Source organism: Oncorhynchus tshawytscha, linkage group LG07 (assembly GCF_018296145.1).
Source record: "Oncorhynchus tshawytscha isolate Ot180627B linkage group LG07, Otsh_v2.0, whole genome shotgun sequence".
NCBI classification, from domain to species: domain Eukaryota; kingdom Metazoa; phylum Chordata; class Actinopteri; order Salmoniformes; family Salmonidae; genus Oncorhynchus; species Oncorhynchus tshawytscha.
The window spans coordinates 51,282,775-51,294,594 of NC_056435.1; the positions used below are offsets into that span (position 1 = coordinate 51,282,775).

The 11,820-nt window shown below is 42.6% G+C and overlaps 1 protein-coding gene across 6 annotated transcripts in view; it reads right to left on the reverse strand.

Moving 5' to 3' along the window:
- Window positions 1-11,440, reverse strand: part of LOC112254787 (citron Rho-interacting kinase) — a 47,247-nt gene extending 35,807 nt beyond the window's left edge. For 3 of the 6 annotated variants that reach the window (XM_024427637.2, XM_024427638.2, XM_024427636.2), the window contains exons 1-7: window positions 11,100-11,439; window positions 8,502-8,608; window positions 7,912-8,055; window positions 7,530-7,649; window positions 1,009-1,179; window positions 737-790; window positions 409-462 (exon numbers count right to left, since the gene is read on the reverse strand). In XM_024427637.2, the coding sequence (XP_024283405.1) occupies window positions 409-462; window positions 737-790; window positions 1,009-1,179; window positions 7,530-7,649; window positions 7,912-8,055 (543 nt within the window). In that variant the 5' untranslated portion in view covers window positions 8,502-8,608; window positions 11,100-11,439. Of the gene's footprint in view, window positions 1-408; window positions 463-736; window positions 791-1,008; window positions 1,180-7,529; window positions 7,650-7,911; window positions 8,056-8,501; window positions 8,609-11,099 lie in introns of all 6 variants that reach the window. The other 3 variants (XM_024427640.2, XM_024427641.2, XM_024427639.2) reach the window with 2 other exon arrangements.
- Between the last annotated feature and the right edge of the window lie 380 nt (window positions 11,441-11,820).

Here is an 11,820-nt window from a genome sequence, read left to right on the forward strand (position 1 = left end):
CTTATTTTACAATATCGGCCTACCCCGGCCAAACCCTCCCCTAACCCGGACGACGCTGGGCCAAATGTGCGCCGCCCTATGGGACACCCGATCCCGGGATCAAACCAGGGTCTGTAGGGACGCCTCTAGCACCGAGATGCAGTGCCACTCGGGAGCATTTAGCCAAGAATAGTTTTTTTTTATCACAACTGGTGTCAATTGTGAATGTCAATGACTCATTACATCAAAACTATTCAGCGCTTTGTACCTATTGGACCACAGTGATGACAGCTGATGACTAACTATTAATTTGGGTCCATTAAAGGGATAGGTCAACCTTTTTTGGCAAATATCTAACAACATTTCTAATGATCAGTTCAAGCAATTCCCATAGTGTGTCTCGTCAGAAGAAAACAATAGAAAATGTACCTTTGAAAGTTTGTCTTGGAGTTCCTGGATTTTCACTTGCTGTTCAGCATTGGTCTGAAAAACAGTATGAAAGTTTGGCTGACTAATGTCAACGTGTGAAATTGATCTATTAATAATGGGACCCAATCTCTGCATGCTGAAGAAGGCGGAGGCCAAAACGCATCAGTGCAAGGCAATACATACATTTGTGATATTATCCCTTTTATTCCCTATGGACTTTACAAAACGAGGATTCAGAACCCAACCATTTTGAAGAGTATGGGTGAGCACATTGTCTATTATCTCCTCAGCAATACAGTTCATCCATGGACATGACATCAGGACATACCTTCTCCAGTTTGCAAAGAAGTTCCTCTACCTCGGTCTTCCCTTGCTCCTTCGCCTTGAGGAGACATGCAGACATGTTAGCATTCACAGTTCACAACAACTGTAGATTACTTTCAGTGGCAACACAGGAAAAACCTCCTCCCTGGCCTACTCAGTTTCTCACACACACACACACACACACACACACACACACACACACACACACACACACACACACACACACACACACACACACACACACACACACACACACACACACACACACACACACACCTTTTGGATTCTCTGCTGGTAGTCCACAGCCTTCCTCTTGAGTTCCTCACTGGTATTCCGGGAGTCTCGAAGCTCTGACTCGTACAGGTCACTACGGCGCCGGGCGGCCGACAGGTCCTCTTCCAGCTGTCTGATAGTGACCTGCATTTCCTCCAGCTGGGCATGGTACTCCTGAAGTAAAAGGCAAAGGAAGAGACATAATATACAGTGTTGTGTTCGAGACCACCTAAAGCGAGACCTAATCAAGACCGGAGCGAATCGAGTCAAGACCAAGACCCGGAGAGGGGGGTGAGACCGAGTCAAGACCGAGACCGGGAGGGAGACTAGCGGTCCGAGACCAGAAAATGACAATGGCTGCAAGACCATGACTGTAATTTTGTCAAATCGTTACCACAATAAGAGTTCAAAATGTGCAGTATTTCTGTGTTCATATTTCAGAAAAACATATGGATCTTTTAAACATTCAGAATGGTGAAAAAAAATGCATGCTGAGGGCAAACAGAGCCACTCTACAAATGTTTACTAACCCAAACACAGTGGGGAACAATAAGAGCCTTCTACACTTTCATAGAAATTCTAAGGATTAATAAAATAATATATTTATGTTCTGATTTAATCTGTTCAGTTTTTGTTAGAAAGGTTAACACTGAAGAGAAAAAAAGATCCAATCAGGATTTTCCATTTGTGATCTCTGGGGAGATACATTTAGCAAGCTAAGTCAGCCATTGCCGAGCAGGCCATCAGAATCTTGATAGAATGCATCTGCCATTCAAATGTATTAGGGCAACATTTTGGAGTGACAGAAGAATCAACCAATCACATTGACTTGTAATAGTGGGACGGTTTTTACAAAAATGAATGGAAACTTCTGTTTTCTTAAAGGCCAACCGGTCACTGTCTGAAAGTGAGCAGTTCTTTTCCCAAGTTCTAGCTAGCTTTTGTTGAAGGTTAGTTTGCAGCGGCTGCAGCAGGTGTTATTGAAGAGGATGTTGTTGCTAGTTTGTTAGCTTCTCCCTTTTCAAGAATAACTTTCAACAAGAAGTTAAGTTTCAAATGATAATCATCTGGTGGATGGAACTGTGTTTTTTTTTTATTGCAGCACGCTTGCTGTTGTTAGCCATCTCTTTGAAAATAACTTGTGTGAAACATTGTTGCATTTAAACCTTAGATCAATGGTTACTTTGTGTGTTAAACAGGAAATGTTTTTTGCAATGCGTTGTAATAGTGGTACATTTCGATTGGGAAATGCTTTGCCTAATGGTTGTTTTGTATTCTTATGATTGGGCCCTACTGGCTTATTATGTCCGAGAGAATGTACTGCTGTCTTTCAAATCGGTCCTATGCAGTGTTGTAGTGGGTCCTGTGTGAAGGAAAGGTGCCCTGCGTGAAAAATTCTATATTTTCCTATAGATTTTTCCAGATCTTCACACTGATGTCCACAACAATGCTTAAACCACATCAGGAGATCATTTTTGAGGTCTGGGAAAACATATTTTTGGAGGGTGTAGTTGCCTTTTAATTCAATTGAGCAAAACAAATGCCCTCCCTATTGATAAGAGTCTGCATTATATAATTCATTTAATAATATAATGCTGAAACTAGGCTGTGTGTGCTGTGCGCATGTGAATATATTTGACGTGTTTTGCGAATGTGTAGGCCACTTTGTGCATGATTTCGCTATTGTACTACATCATTAATATGTCGTATACCTCCACTACACTACTTTGATACACAACAGAAGGGATTAAGAAGTGAGTATACGCAATGCCCACTGAAAAAAAGTGTGTATCGGGCATATACCTGTGTGTAGCCACTCTAGCCCTTTTGTGTTTTACAAAAAGTGCACTCTCCTACATGATTTCTGGAATTACGATTGCTGTCCTTTTATCAGCCGGTCACACACTGAAGGCCTATGTCCAATAGGTTCGCCAACATGTCTAATAGATCTAAAGACTTTTGTAACAATTTCCCCGTCTCCCCTTATAGTGAGCACACAACTTTCTGAATGGAAGCTGATAATTGAGTTCCTTACTCCGCTGGTCTGGTTACAAGTCCTCACTGTCAGAGACCAAGTAGAAATGTATCTGACACGAGAGACTCAATATGTGGTCTCAGGATCGGACATCTCGAGAACTACAAAACTGTTGATACAGTGCATTTGGAAAGTATTCAGACCCCTTTACTTTTTCCTAATTTTGTTTCACTACAGCCTTATGCTAAAATGTATTAAATAAAAAACTCTGAAATCTACAAACACAATAACCCATAATGACAAAGCGAAAATAGTTTTTTTTTGCTAATTTATAAAAAATAAAAACAAATCTTGTTTTCATAAATATTCAGACCCTTTGCTATGAGACTGTCCGGTTTCCATTGATCATCCGTGAGACATTTCTACAAGTTGATTGGAGTCCACCTGTGGTAAATTAAATTAATTGGACATTATTTTGGAAAGGCACACACCTGTCTATATAAGGTCCTACAGTTGACAGTGCATGTCGGATCAAAAACCAAGCCATGAGGTCGAAGGAATTGTCTGTAGAGCTCCGATTCAGGATTGTGTCGAGGCACAGATCTGGGGAAAGGTACCAAAACATTTCTAAAGCATTGAAGGTCCCCAAGAACTCAGTGGCCTCCATCATTCTTAAATGGAAGAAGTTTGGAACCACCAAGACTCTTCCTCGAGCTGGCTGCCTGGCCAAACTGAGCAATCGGGGGAGAAGTGCCTTGGTCAGAGAGATGACCAAGGATCTGATGGTCATTCTGACAGAGCTTTAGAGTTCCTCTGTGGAGATGGGAGAACCTTCCAGAAGGACAACCATCTCTGCAGCACTCAGCCAATCAGGCCTTTATGGTAGAGTGGAAGCCACTCCTCAGTAAAAGGCACATTACAGCCCGCTTGGAGTTTGCCCAAAGGCACCTAAAGACTCTGACCATGAGAAACCAGATTCTCTGGTCTGATGAAACCAAGATTGAAGTCTTTGGCCTGAATCTCAAGTGTCACTTATGGAGAAAACCTGGCACCATCCCTACTGTGAAGCATGGTGGTTGCAGCATCATGCTGTGGGGATGTTTTTCAGCGGTAGGGACTGGGAGACGAGTCAGGATCGAGGGAAAGATGAACAGAGCAAAGTACAGAGAGATCCTTGATGAAAACCTTCTCCATAGCACTCAGGACCTCCGACTGGGGCTAATGTTCACTTTCCAACAGGACAACGACCCTAAGCACACAGCCAAGACAACGCAGGAGTGGCTTCGGGACAAGTCTCTGAATGTCTTTGAGTGGCCCAGCCAGAGCCCGGACTTGAACACGATCGAACGTCTCTGGAGAAACCTGAAAATAGCTGTGCAGTGACGCCTGAGAGCTAATTTTAAATGATGAAACATTGCGAGCTACTCATACATTTTACCCTAGCTTTCAAATAGGCTCTCTTTGTATTTTTCTGAATTCTGTTTTTCCTGGTTTGGGATTTTTTCAGTTTTTCACTCTCAAAATTACTATTATTCATAGAGAAACAATACAATTGGATGTTCTGAGTCCATGTCCATGCTTAAATCAGAAATGGAAAACCATTTTAAAGGGCTGAAAAAAAATATCTCTCTCATGAATTGAATGAGACATGCTCGCACCACAGACATGCAGGGGCAACGTTGCTGGAAATTATTTGGGAGACTGTGGTACCTTTAACTTTTTAATGCCAATGTTGAATTGACTGGATAGTAGCCGGGAGCTTGAGGTGTCTTATACTTGTGATATTTTTTCATGACATTTTGCGATGGAACACATGAAAAATACATACACTTTCAGAATTGTTTGGTGAGCTACTCATAGGTGGCCTGTGATCGACCTGCTGGAGATCCCTGCTATAATGACATCCAGTCTTCAGGATGGCAAACCGCTTCCTTATAATCATTATAAGCCAAGGCTTTTGACTCAGGCTTTCGACTCTGTCAATCACAACATTCTTATTGGCAGACTCAACTTATTGGTTTCTCAAATGATTGCCTCGCCTGGTTTACCAACTACTTCTCTGATAGAGTTCAGTGTGTCAAATCGGAGGGCCTGTTGTCTGGACCTCTGACAGTCTCTATGGGTGTGCCACAGGGTTCAATTCTCAGGCCGACTCTCTTTTCTGTATACATCAATGATGTTGCTCTTGCTGCTGGTGATTCTCTGATCCACCTCTACGCAGACGACACCCTTCTCCATACCTCTGGCCCCTCCTTGGACACTGTGTTAACTAACCTCCAGACGAGCTTCAATGCCATACAACTCTCCTTCCGTGGCCTCCAACTGCTCTTAAACGCAAGTAAAACTAAATGCATGCTTTTCAGTCGATCGCTGCCCGCACCTGCTCTGACTTAGAATACGTGGACAACTACAAATACCTGGGTGTCTGGTTAGAATGTAAACTCTCCTTCCAGACTCACATTAAGCATCTCCAATCCAAAATGAATTCTAGAATCGGCTTCCTATATCGCATCAAAGCATCCTTCACTCATGCTGCCAAACATACCCTCGTAAAACTGACCATCCTTCCGATCCTCGACTTCGGTGATGTCATCCATAAAATAGCCTCCAACACTCTACTCAACAAACTGGATGCAGTCTATCACAGTGCCATCCGTTTTGTCACCAAAGCCCCATACACTACCCACCATTGCGACCTGTACGCTCTCGTTGGTTGGCCCTCGCTTTATACTCGTCGCCAAACCCACTGGCTACAGGTTATCTACAAGTCTCTGCTAGGTAAAGCCCCGCCTTATCTCAGCTCACTGGTCACCATAGCAGCACCCACTCGTAGCACGTGCTCCAGCAGGTATATCTCACTGGTCACCCCCAAAGCCAATTCCTCCTTTGGTCGTCTTTCCTTCCAGTTCTCTGCTGCCCATGACTGGAACGAATTGCAAAAATCTCTGAAGCTGGAGACTCACATCTCCCTCACTAGCTTTAAGCACCAGCTGTCAGAGCAGTTTACAGATCACTGCACCTGTACATAGCCCATCTGTAAACAGCCCATCTATCTACCTACCTCACCCCCATACTGGTATTTATTTATTTTGCTCCTTTGCACCCCAGTATCTCTACCTGCACATTCATCTTCTGCCGATCTACCATTCCAGTGTTTAATTGCTATATTGTAATTACTTTGCCACCATGGCCTATTTATTTCCTTAACTTACCTCATTTGCACTCACTGTATTTAGACTTTTTGTTTTCTTTTGTTCTACTGTATTATTGACTGTATGTTTCGTTTATTCCATGTGTAACTCTGTGTTGTTGTATGTGTCGAATTGCTACGCTTTATCTTGGCCAGGTCACAGTTGCAAATGAGAACTTGTTCTCAACTAGCCTACCTGGTTAAATAAAGGTGAATATATATATATATATATATATATATATATATATATTGTCAAAATAAAAAGTACTCTTTTCCATTTATGATTCATCAACCCATGTCTAATTGATAATATCCGACCAGGGCTGTTTTGTTGTACTAAACAGCCGTAGAATGAGCCTCTCATTGAGACGGTGGGGTTAAACAGCTTGTACTAACAGCTGTAGAATTAGCTTCTCATTGAGACAGTGGGTTTATACGGCTTATTGTACTAACAGCCGTAGAATGAGCCTTTCTGCTGCTGGACAGTATATGATGATGAATCACAGACAAAAAGCCTGATCCCTGCTAAGCCTGATCCCTATGGTGGGTGTGGAACTCTCCCTCTCTCATACTGCTTACTGCCACAGAGGGCATCATCCACTGGCTCCTAGATGTCCTACCACAGAGATTCACACCAGACCAGAGAGATAGACTGCAGAGCTACGCCAGGCTAGTTTCTACAAAGGATTGTGTGTGTGTCCTTGTGTCTATGTTTGAAGGGTCACAGAATTGAGTTATAAGAAAGATAAATACTGTTGTGAGAGGAATTGGTAATGAATGCAATATACTGCATTAAAATGTATATGCATTGCAAATGTGCAAGAGTTTCCTGTATGATGGATGTTCCCATGATGAACTTATAATGCATAATATGAGGCAGAGATGGAAGAGCAGAACAGTAACACTGGACTGGCTAGGCCTAGGCTACACAATGAACTAAAATGGTTCTCATCAACCATTCAGTGATTTCAGGAGTCCTGATCATAGATATACATCATTGGTTCTTACTAGAGTGAATTTTATTTGTTCTGGATTTGGGAACGTCTACAAAATGGTGTTTCCTTTAGAAGAACATCTAACAAGGGGAGATGTCTTGAGTTTTGGACACAGCCTTAGTTTGTGTTACAACTCAAAGGCAGAGGGTTAGTTAGTAGGTTTGGTGCCGTATGTATCAAGTGTCTCAGAGTAGGTGCTGATTTAGGATCCGTCTAGCCTTTTACGTCATACGGATAGGCTAAGATGGATGGACAGAGGGGTCTGATCCTAGATCAGAACTTATACTCTGAGATGCTTGATGCATACGACCCTTGGTGTGAGATTAGTAAGCATGATGTTCACCGTAGGGGAGTATAAATCTACCTGTTCCTTGATCTCCTGCATCTTGTTGCTCTGCTCTCTGATGTCATGCAGAAGCTGCAGAGCCTTGTCATCCTCCTGAGACACCTCCACACGGGCTGCCTCCAGGCTGCGCTTTAAGCTCTGTTCAAATGCATATATCACACACACATATATGCATGCACAAAAAAAACACACAAAACACATGCACACGTGTCACATTGTAATTGAATCACAATGCATTAAAATAAATCACCTCAACATGTATTTTACTGCAACATTGATGTAACAGTATACACGCTATAAGGTAGTCACACTGTACTCTGATGTACTGTATGTATAGATGTAGATAAGAAACCAACACACTGACATATTTTGAGATCATGCACTATAATAAGGTACTCACGCTGCACTCTGTGATGTAGGTGGCCAGGTCCTGCTCCAGGATGGTCCTCTGGGTCTCAGAGGCCTTAAGCTCCACATCCTTTTGGTGCAGAACTGACTCCAGGTCAGTCATCTTGCGCTGAAACCTAGAGATCTCCTGCTCCATCTAGGGCATAAGCCACAAGAGACAGCGGAATATTGTACTGTCACTCAAAGGTTTCTCAGAGTTGTATACAATTTTATCAAAGGAGAAGGGATATTGTCACTCAAAAGGTGCTTATATTTAAAGTTTGCCCTATATCACTGTCAATGTCACAAGATAGGGCAGGTGATATCTGGTAATCAATACATAATTAATGAACTGTTATTGATTGGTTTAAAAGCTGATTCTAGATAAGACTATATTGGTTATAGTTGCACTGAAATCAATACCCAGCTAGAGAGTCTGCCATGTATGCTATGCTGCGCATCATCCACATTCTAACTCCACTACAATCTCCTAATTTCTCCGTGATTTTCAATTAGTTATTCAAATAAAGATAAAATGCTCATTAACATGTGGCCCATTTCCAGGGGAAAAAGCAAAAAAAAAAAAAAGAAGCTGCACATTACCTTGTGACATTTGTCTTGAGTTTCAACTAATTCTTTGTTTTTTAATATGAAGCTTTTTCTCCATGGAGTTGGTTTTGGCAGGAGAGTTGAGGCCTGAAGCCACTGGCCTAGGAAAAGACACAGGGGAGAACACATTTAATACACCATTCTTTGACAAAAAATAAATACATTTTGAATTGAACGCAAAGGCATATGCTCCTTGAGTTTGACAAATATGTGTCATTCTTATTGGCACTCAATAGCTTATTTCATGACTGCCATTCAAGCTAAAAAATAATGCATTTGTAATACCATTTCATTTAGCTTTGCTTCAAAGCAACTAGGCCTATTTCTTCTCTCAATATAATTTGGTACGGCGTCTATCTATTCTAGACTATGTTGAGTCAATCTGAAAAGTCAAGACCGAGTCGGCAGACATTGAATTTGAAGTCAATCCTCTAATGCTTAGAAGGTTCATTCGTGGTAATTAGATGACTGATTGAGAGGATTAAGATATTAAAGGGAAGGTACAATAAATCCACCGCTTGATGTTGGAGGACGGAACTATCGACTTAAAATAAGACTTTCTTCACTTGTTTTTTATCATAGGCTTCATTGTTTTGGGGCTTATGCTCTTGTTGTCATAGGACTAAACACATGATGTCTAGACCTAACTCTTAAAAAATGAAGACTTATCTTGCTGTCATACCTTCACCACTACAGATCACAATATATCATAGAAATTAAGCGCTATGTGTAAGCTTAAATCTCACCGGGATCCATTTAGTTTTCTGGCCAGCTCTGATGGAAAACATGCTTTTATAGATTCAATCAAAAAGGATTATGTTTGAACCATTTTGTATTTTCCCTGACTACTATAAAAAGATCTGAATGACATGAATGAATATTTGCATATGCATATAATATAGATTCCACTTTCACCAATATCTATCACAGAGAATCTTGTTTACATAACGACAAATGGTCTGTCAAATTATGAACATACAAACCATGAGAAAATAGTCAAATGTCTAAATAGAAATCTGCTTTGTAAACACAACAGCACATTTCCTAGAGTTGTCAGTACCACCAACACATTAATACAGATTGAAACTGACTGATACATTGAAATGACAGAAATGGGTACATGCATCCACCAAAATCATCACCAGTTTTCCTTGAGGGCGTACTGAGCGAGATATATCCCTCATCTCAATGCCCCTGGGAGAGAAGGAGGCTGGCGAACAGCGAACACACGATGGGTATTGCTGCCGGCATCACACTGTGCAGAGGTAATAGATGGATGGTCAGTGCTGGCTACATTGTCTAAGATAGCCAGGACTGATGGCTGGGCAGGTTCTGTGTGGTTACATGTTTGCACAGGTCAGCTACAGGAGATCCCATCTGCTCCAAGTCTGCTAAACAGATGTCCATTTGCATTTTGCCTAGATTGATCTGCATTTTCCCCTCATTGGGCATAACAAGCATTTTAATCAATTCTGCATAGGCAACACAAACTTCTATCTTGATTGAGCTGCTTGTTTGTTATCATTAAAAGCCGAGCAAAAAAGAAAACCAAAAACAGATCACTGTTTGTTAGAGCTCTACAGCGCCTTGGGAGAGAAGAAAAATATGTGAATGTAAAAACAGGGAAGAGAGCGGGGGAGAGAAAGAAAGGGAGAACAATGGGGGTGGGGACAAATAACATCCCGGTTTCCATAGAAATACATTATCTTCACCAATCTGCATCCCTCCTTTCTCTGACTAGCCCAATCTTGCTTTTTGTTTAGTATTTTTTTGGTCTTTTTGCCCTCCTGCTCCTCTGTATCTAGCAGCTTCTGCAATTAACCTGCCGCAGGGAACAGTTAGTGCTAGAAATGCAGCTGGTGCATTATTAGGGAATTAGCATTTAGCAAACCCCTAACTAGTTGAGTCAATTACCAACCAAACCACCCCACTGTCAAACTGGCAAAGCCGTTATACACCAAGGGGCAATAACAAAGACAGAGTCCTTTAACATGCACACAACTGGGGAGAAGAGGGAGAGTCTCCTCTACCTCACAGCAGTGCACGACATCGACACACTCACCGGAATACCAACCAGCTCTGTGAAGGTTCAATAATAGAAGAAAGCTACATTCGCCAACCACACAGCTCTGATCGGTCTGATCTCCACAGCAGTCGAAGAGGTAGACAGATGCCAACAAACCACTGGCACTCCTCTTATTCTCAATCCCAACATGAATTTCTCAATCAGACAGCTGTGTTTCAATGGCAAAAACGGTCAGTTAGAATGCATGAAATAGGGGCTTGTCTCCAAGGAGACAGGAGAGAGGGGGGGAATCCCCTCATTCGGTCTGACAGCACATCGCCAACAAGCCATTATAAAGTCACCAGCCAAGCACTGCCACTGCAGGATGAGAAAAAACAGCCAATAGACCCAGGCAGCATATAGAAAGACTTGGTTGGAGGATACCTGGAGAGTGTTGCTGTGGAGTTGCTGTGGCAATGCTCAATTTCAACCCACAAGGCAAACCAGCCACCACCTGTGACTGACACTTATCAAGGGGAGAGGAGAGGGGCTCGACTGACTGATGCAGCTCAAGGTACAGTACTTACTCAGACTTGGCCAGTGCTGTCAACTCCCTGCTGAAGAACCAGCCTAGAAAGGGCAGGTCCTGGCCCTGGAAGCTCGGCTGCACAGGGTCTCGCTAGGCATCTGCTTGCCAGGGCCGAGGCTTCTCCGGAGGCTCCTCAAAATTGGAGGTATCATCTTCGGCGCGGAGCGTCGGAAGTAAGGGAGGGAGGGCTGCGTGAGGAGGGAAGGGAGAACGAATGAGGAAGAGAGGGGAGAGTGTGAGAGAGGTAAGCCGTGAAAGAGGCAACAGATTTTTTTTAAATGAGGGAAGTGATAGAAGAGTGAGGCAGGAGAGGGGATGTAGCACAGCAACTGGCGTACACACACACACACGCACACACAATCTCCTCTGTCTCCCTCCCCCTCTCCCATTAATACATACACTGTAGTGTCTCCCTCTCTCTCTTTCACTGCAGCAGCTCGGGCTAATCAGCTGGAGCCTTATAGCCTAGCACTCTATCTGCTCTGCTCTGCACTCACTCAATTGTCAACAAACACAGCCCCACAACACACAAACACAAACCAATCACACAAACCCACACACAATTCTCTGCATTTCAGACACACAGCAATCACACCATCCAATGATAATCTTTAACAGTATTTTATCCCTATGAAGTATTTGGATTCACTAACGTTCCTTTGATTATAGCATATTTGACAAATAGTCCATTTAATCTGGGCGGGTGAACAGCCTCCCAG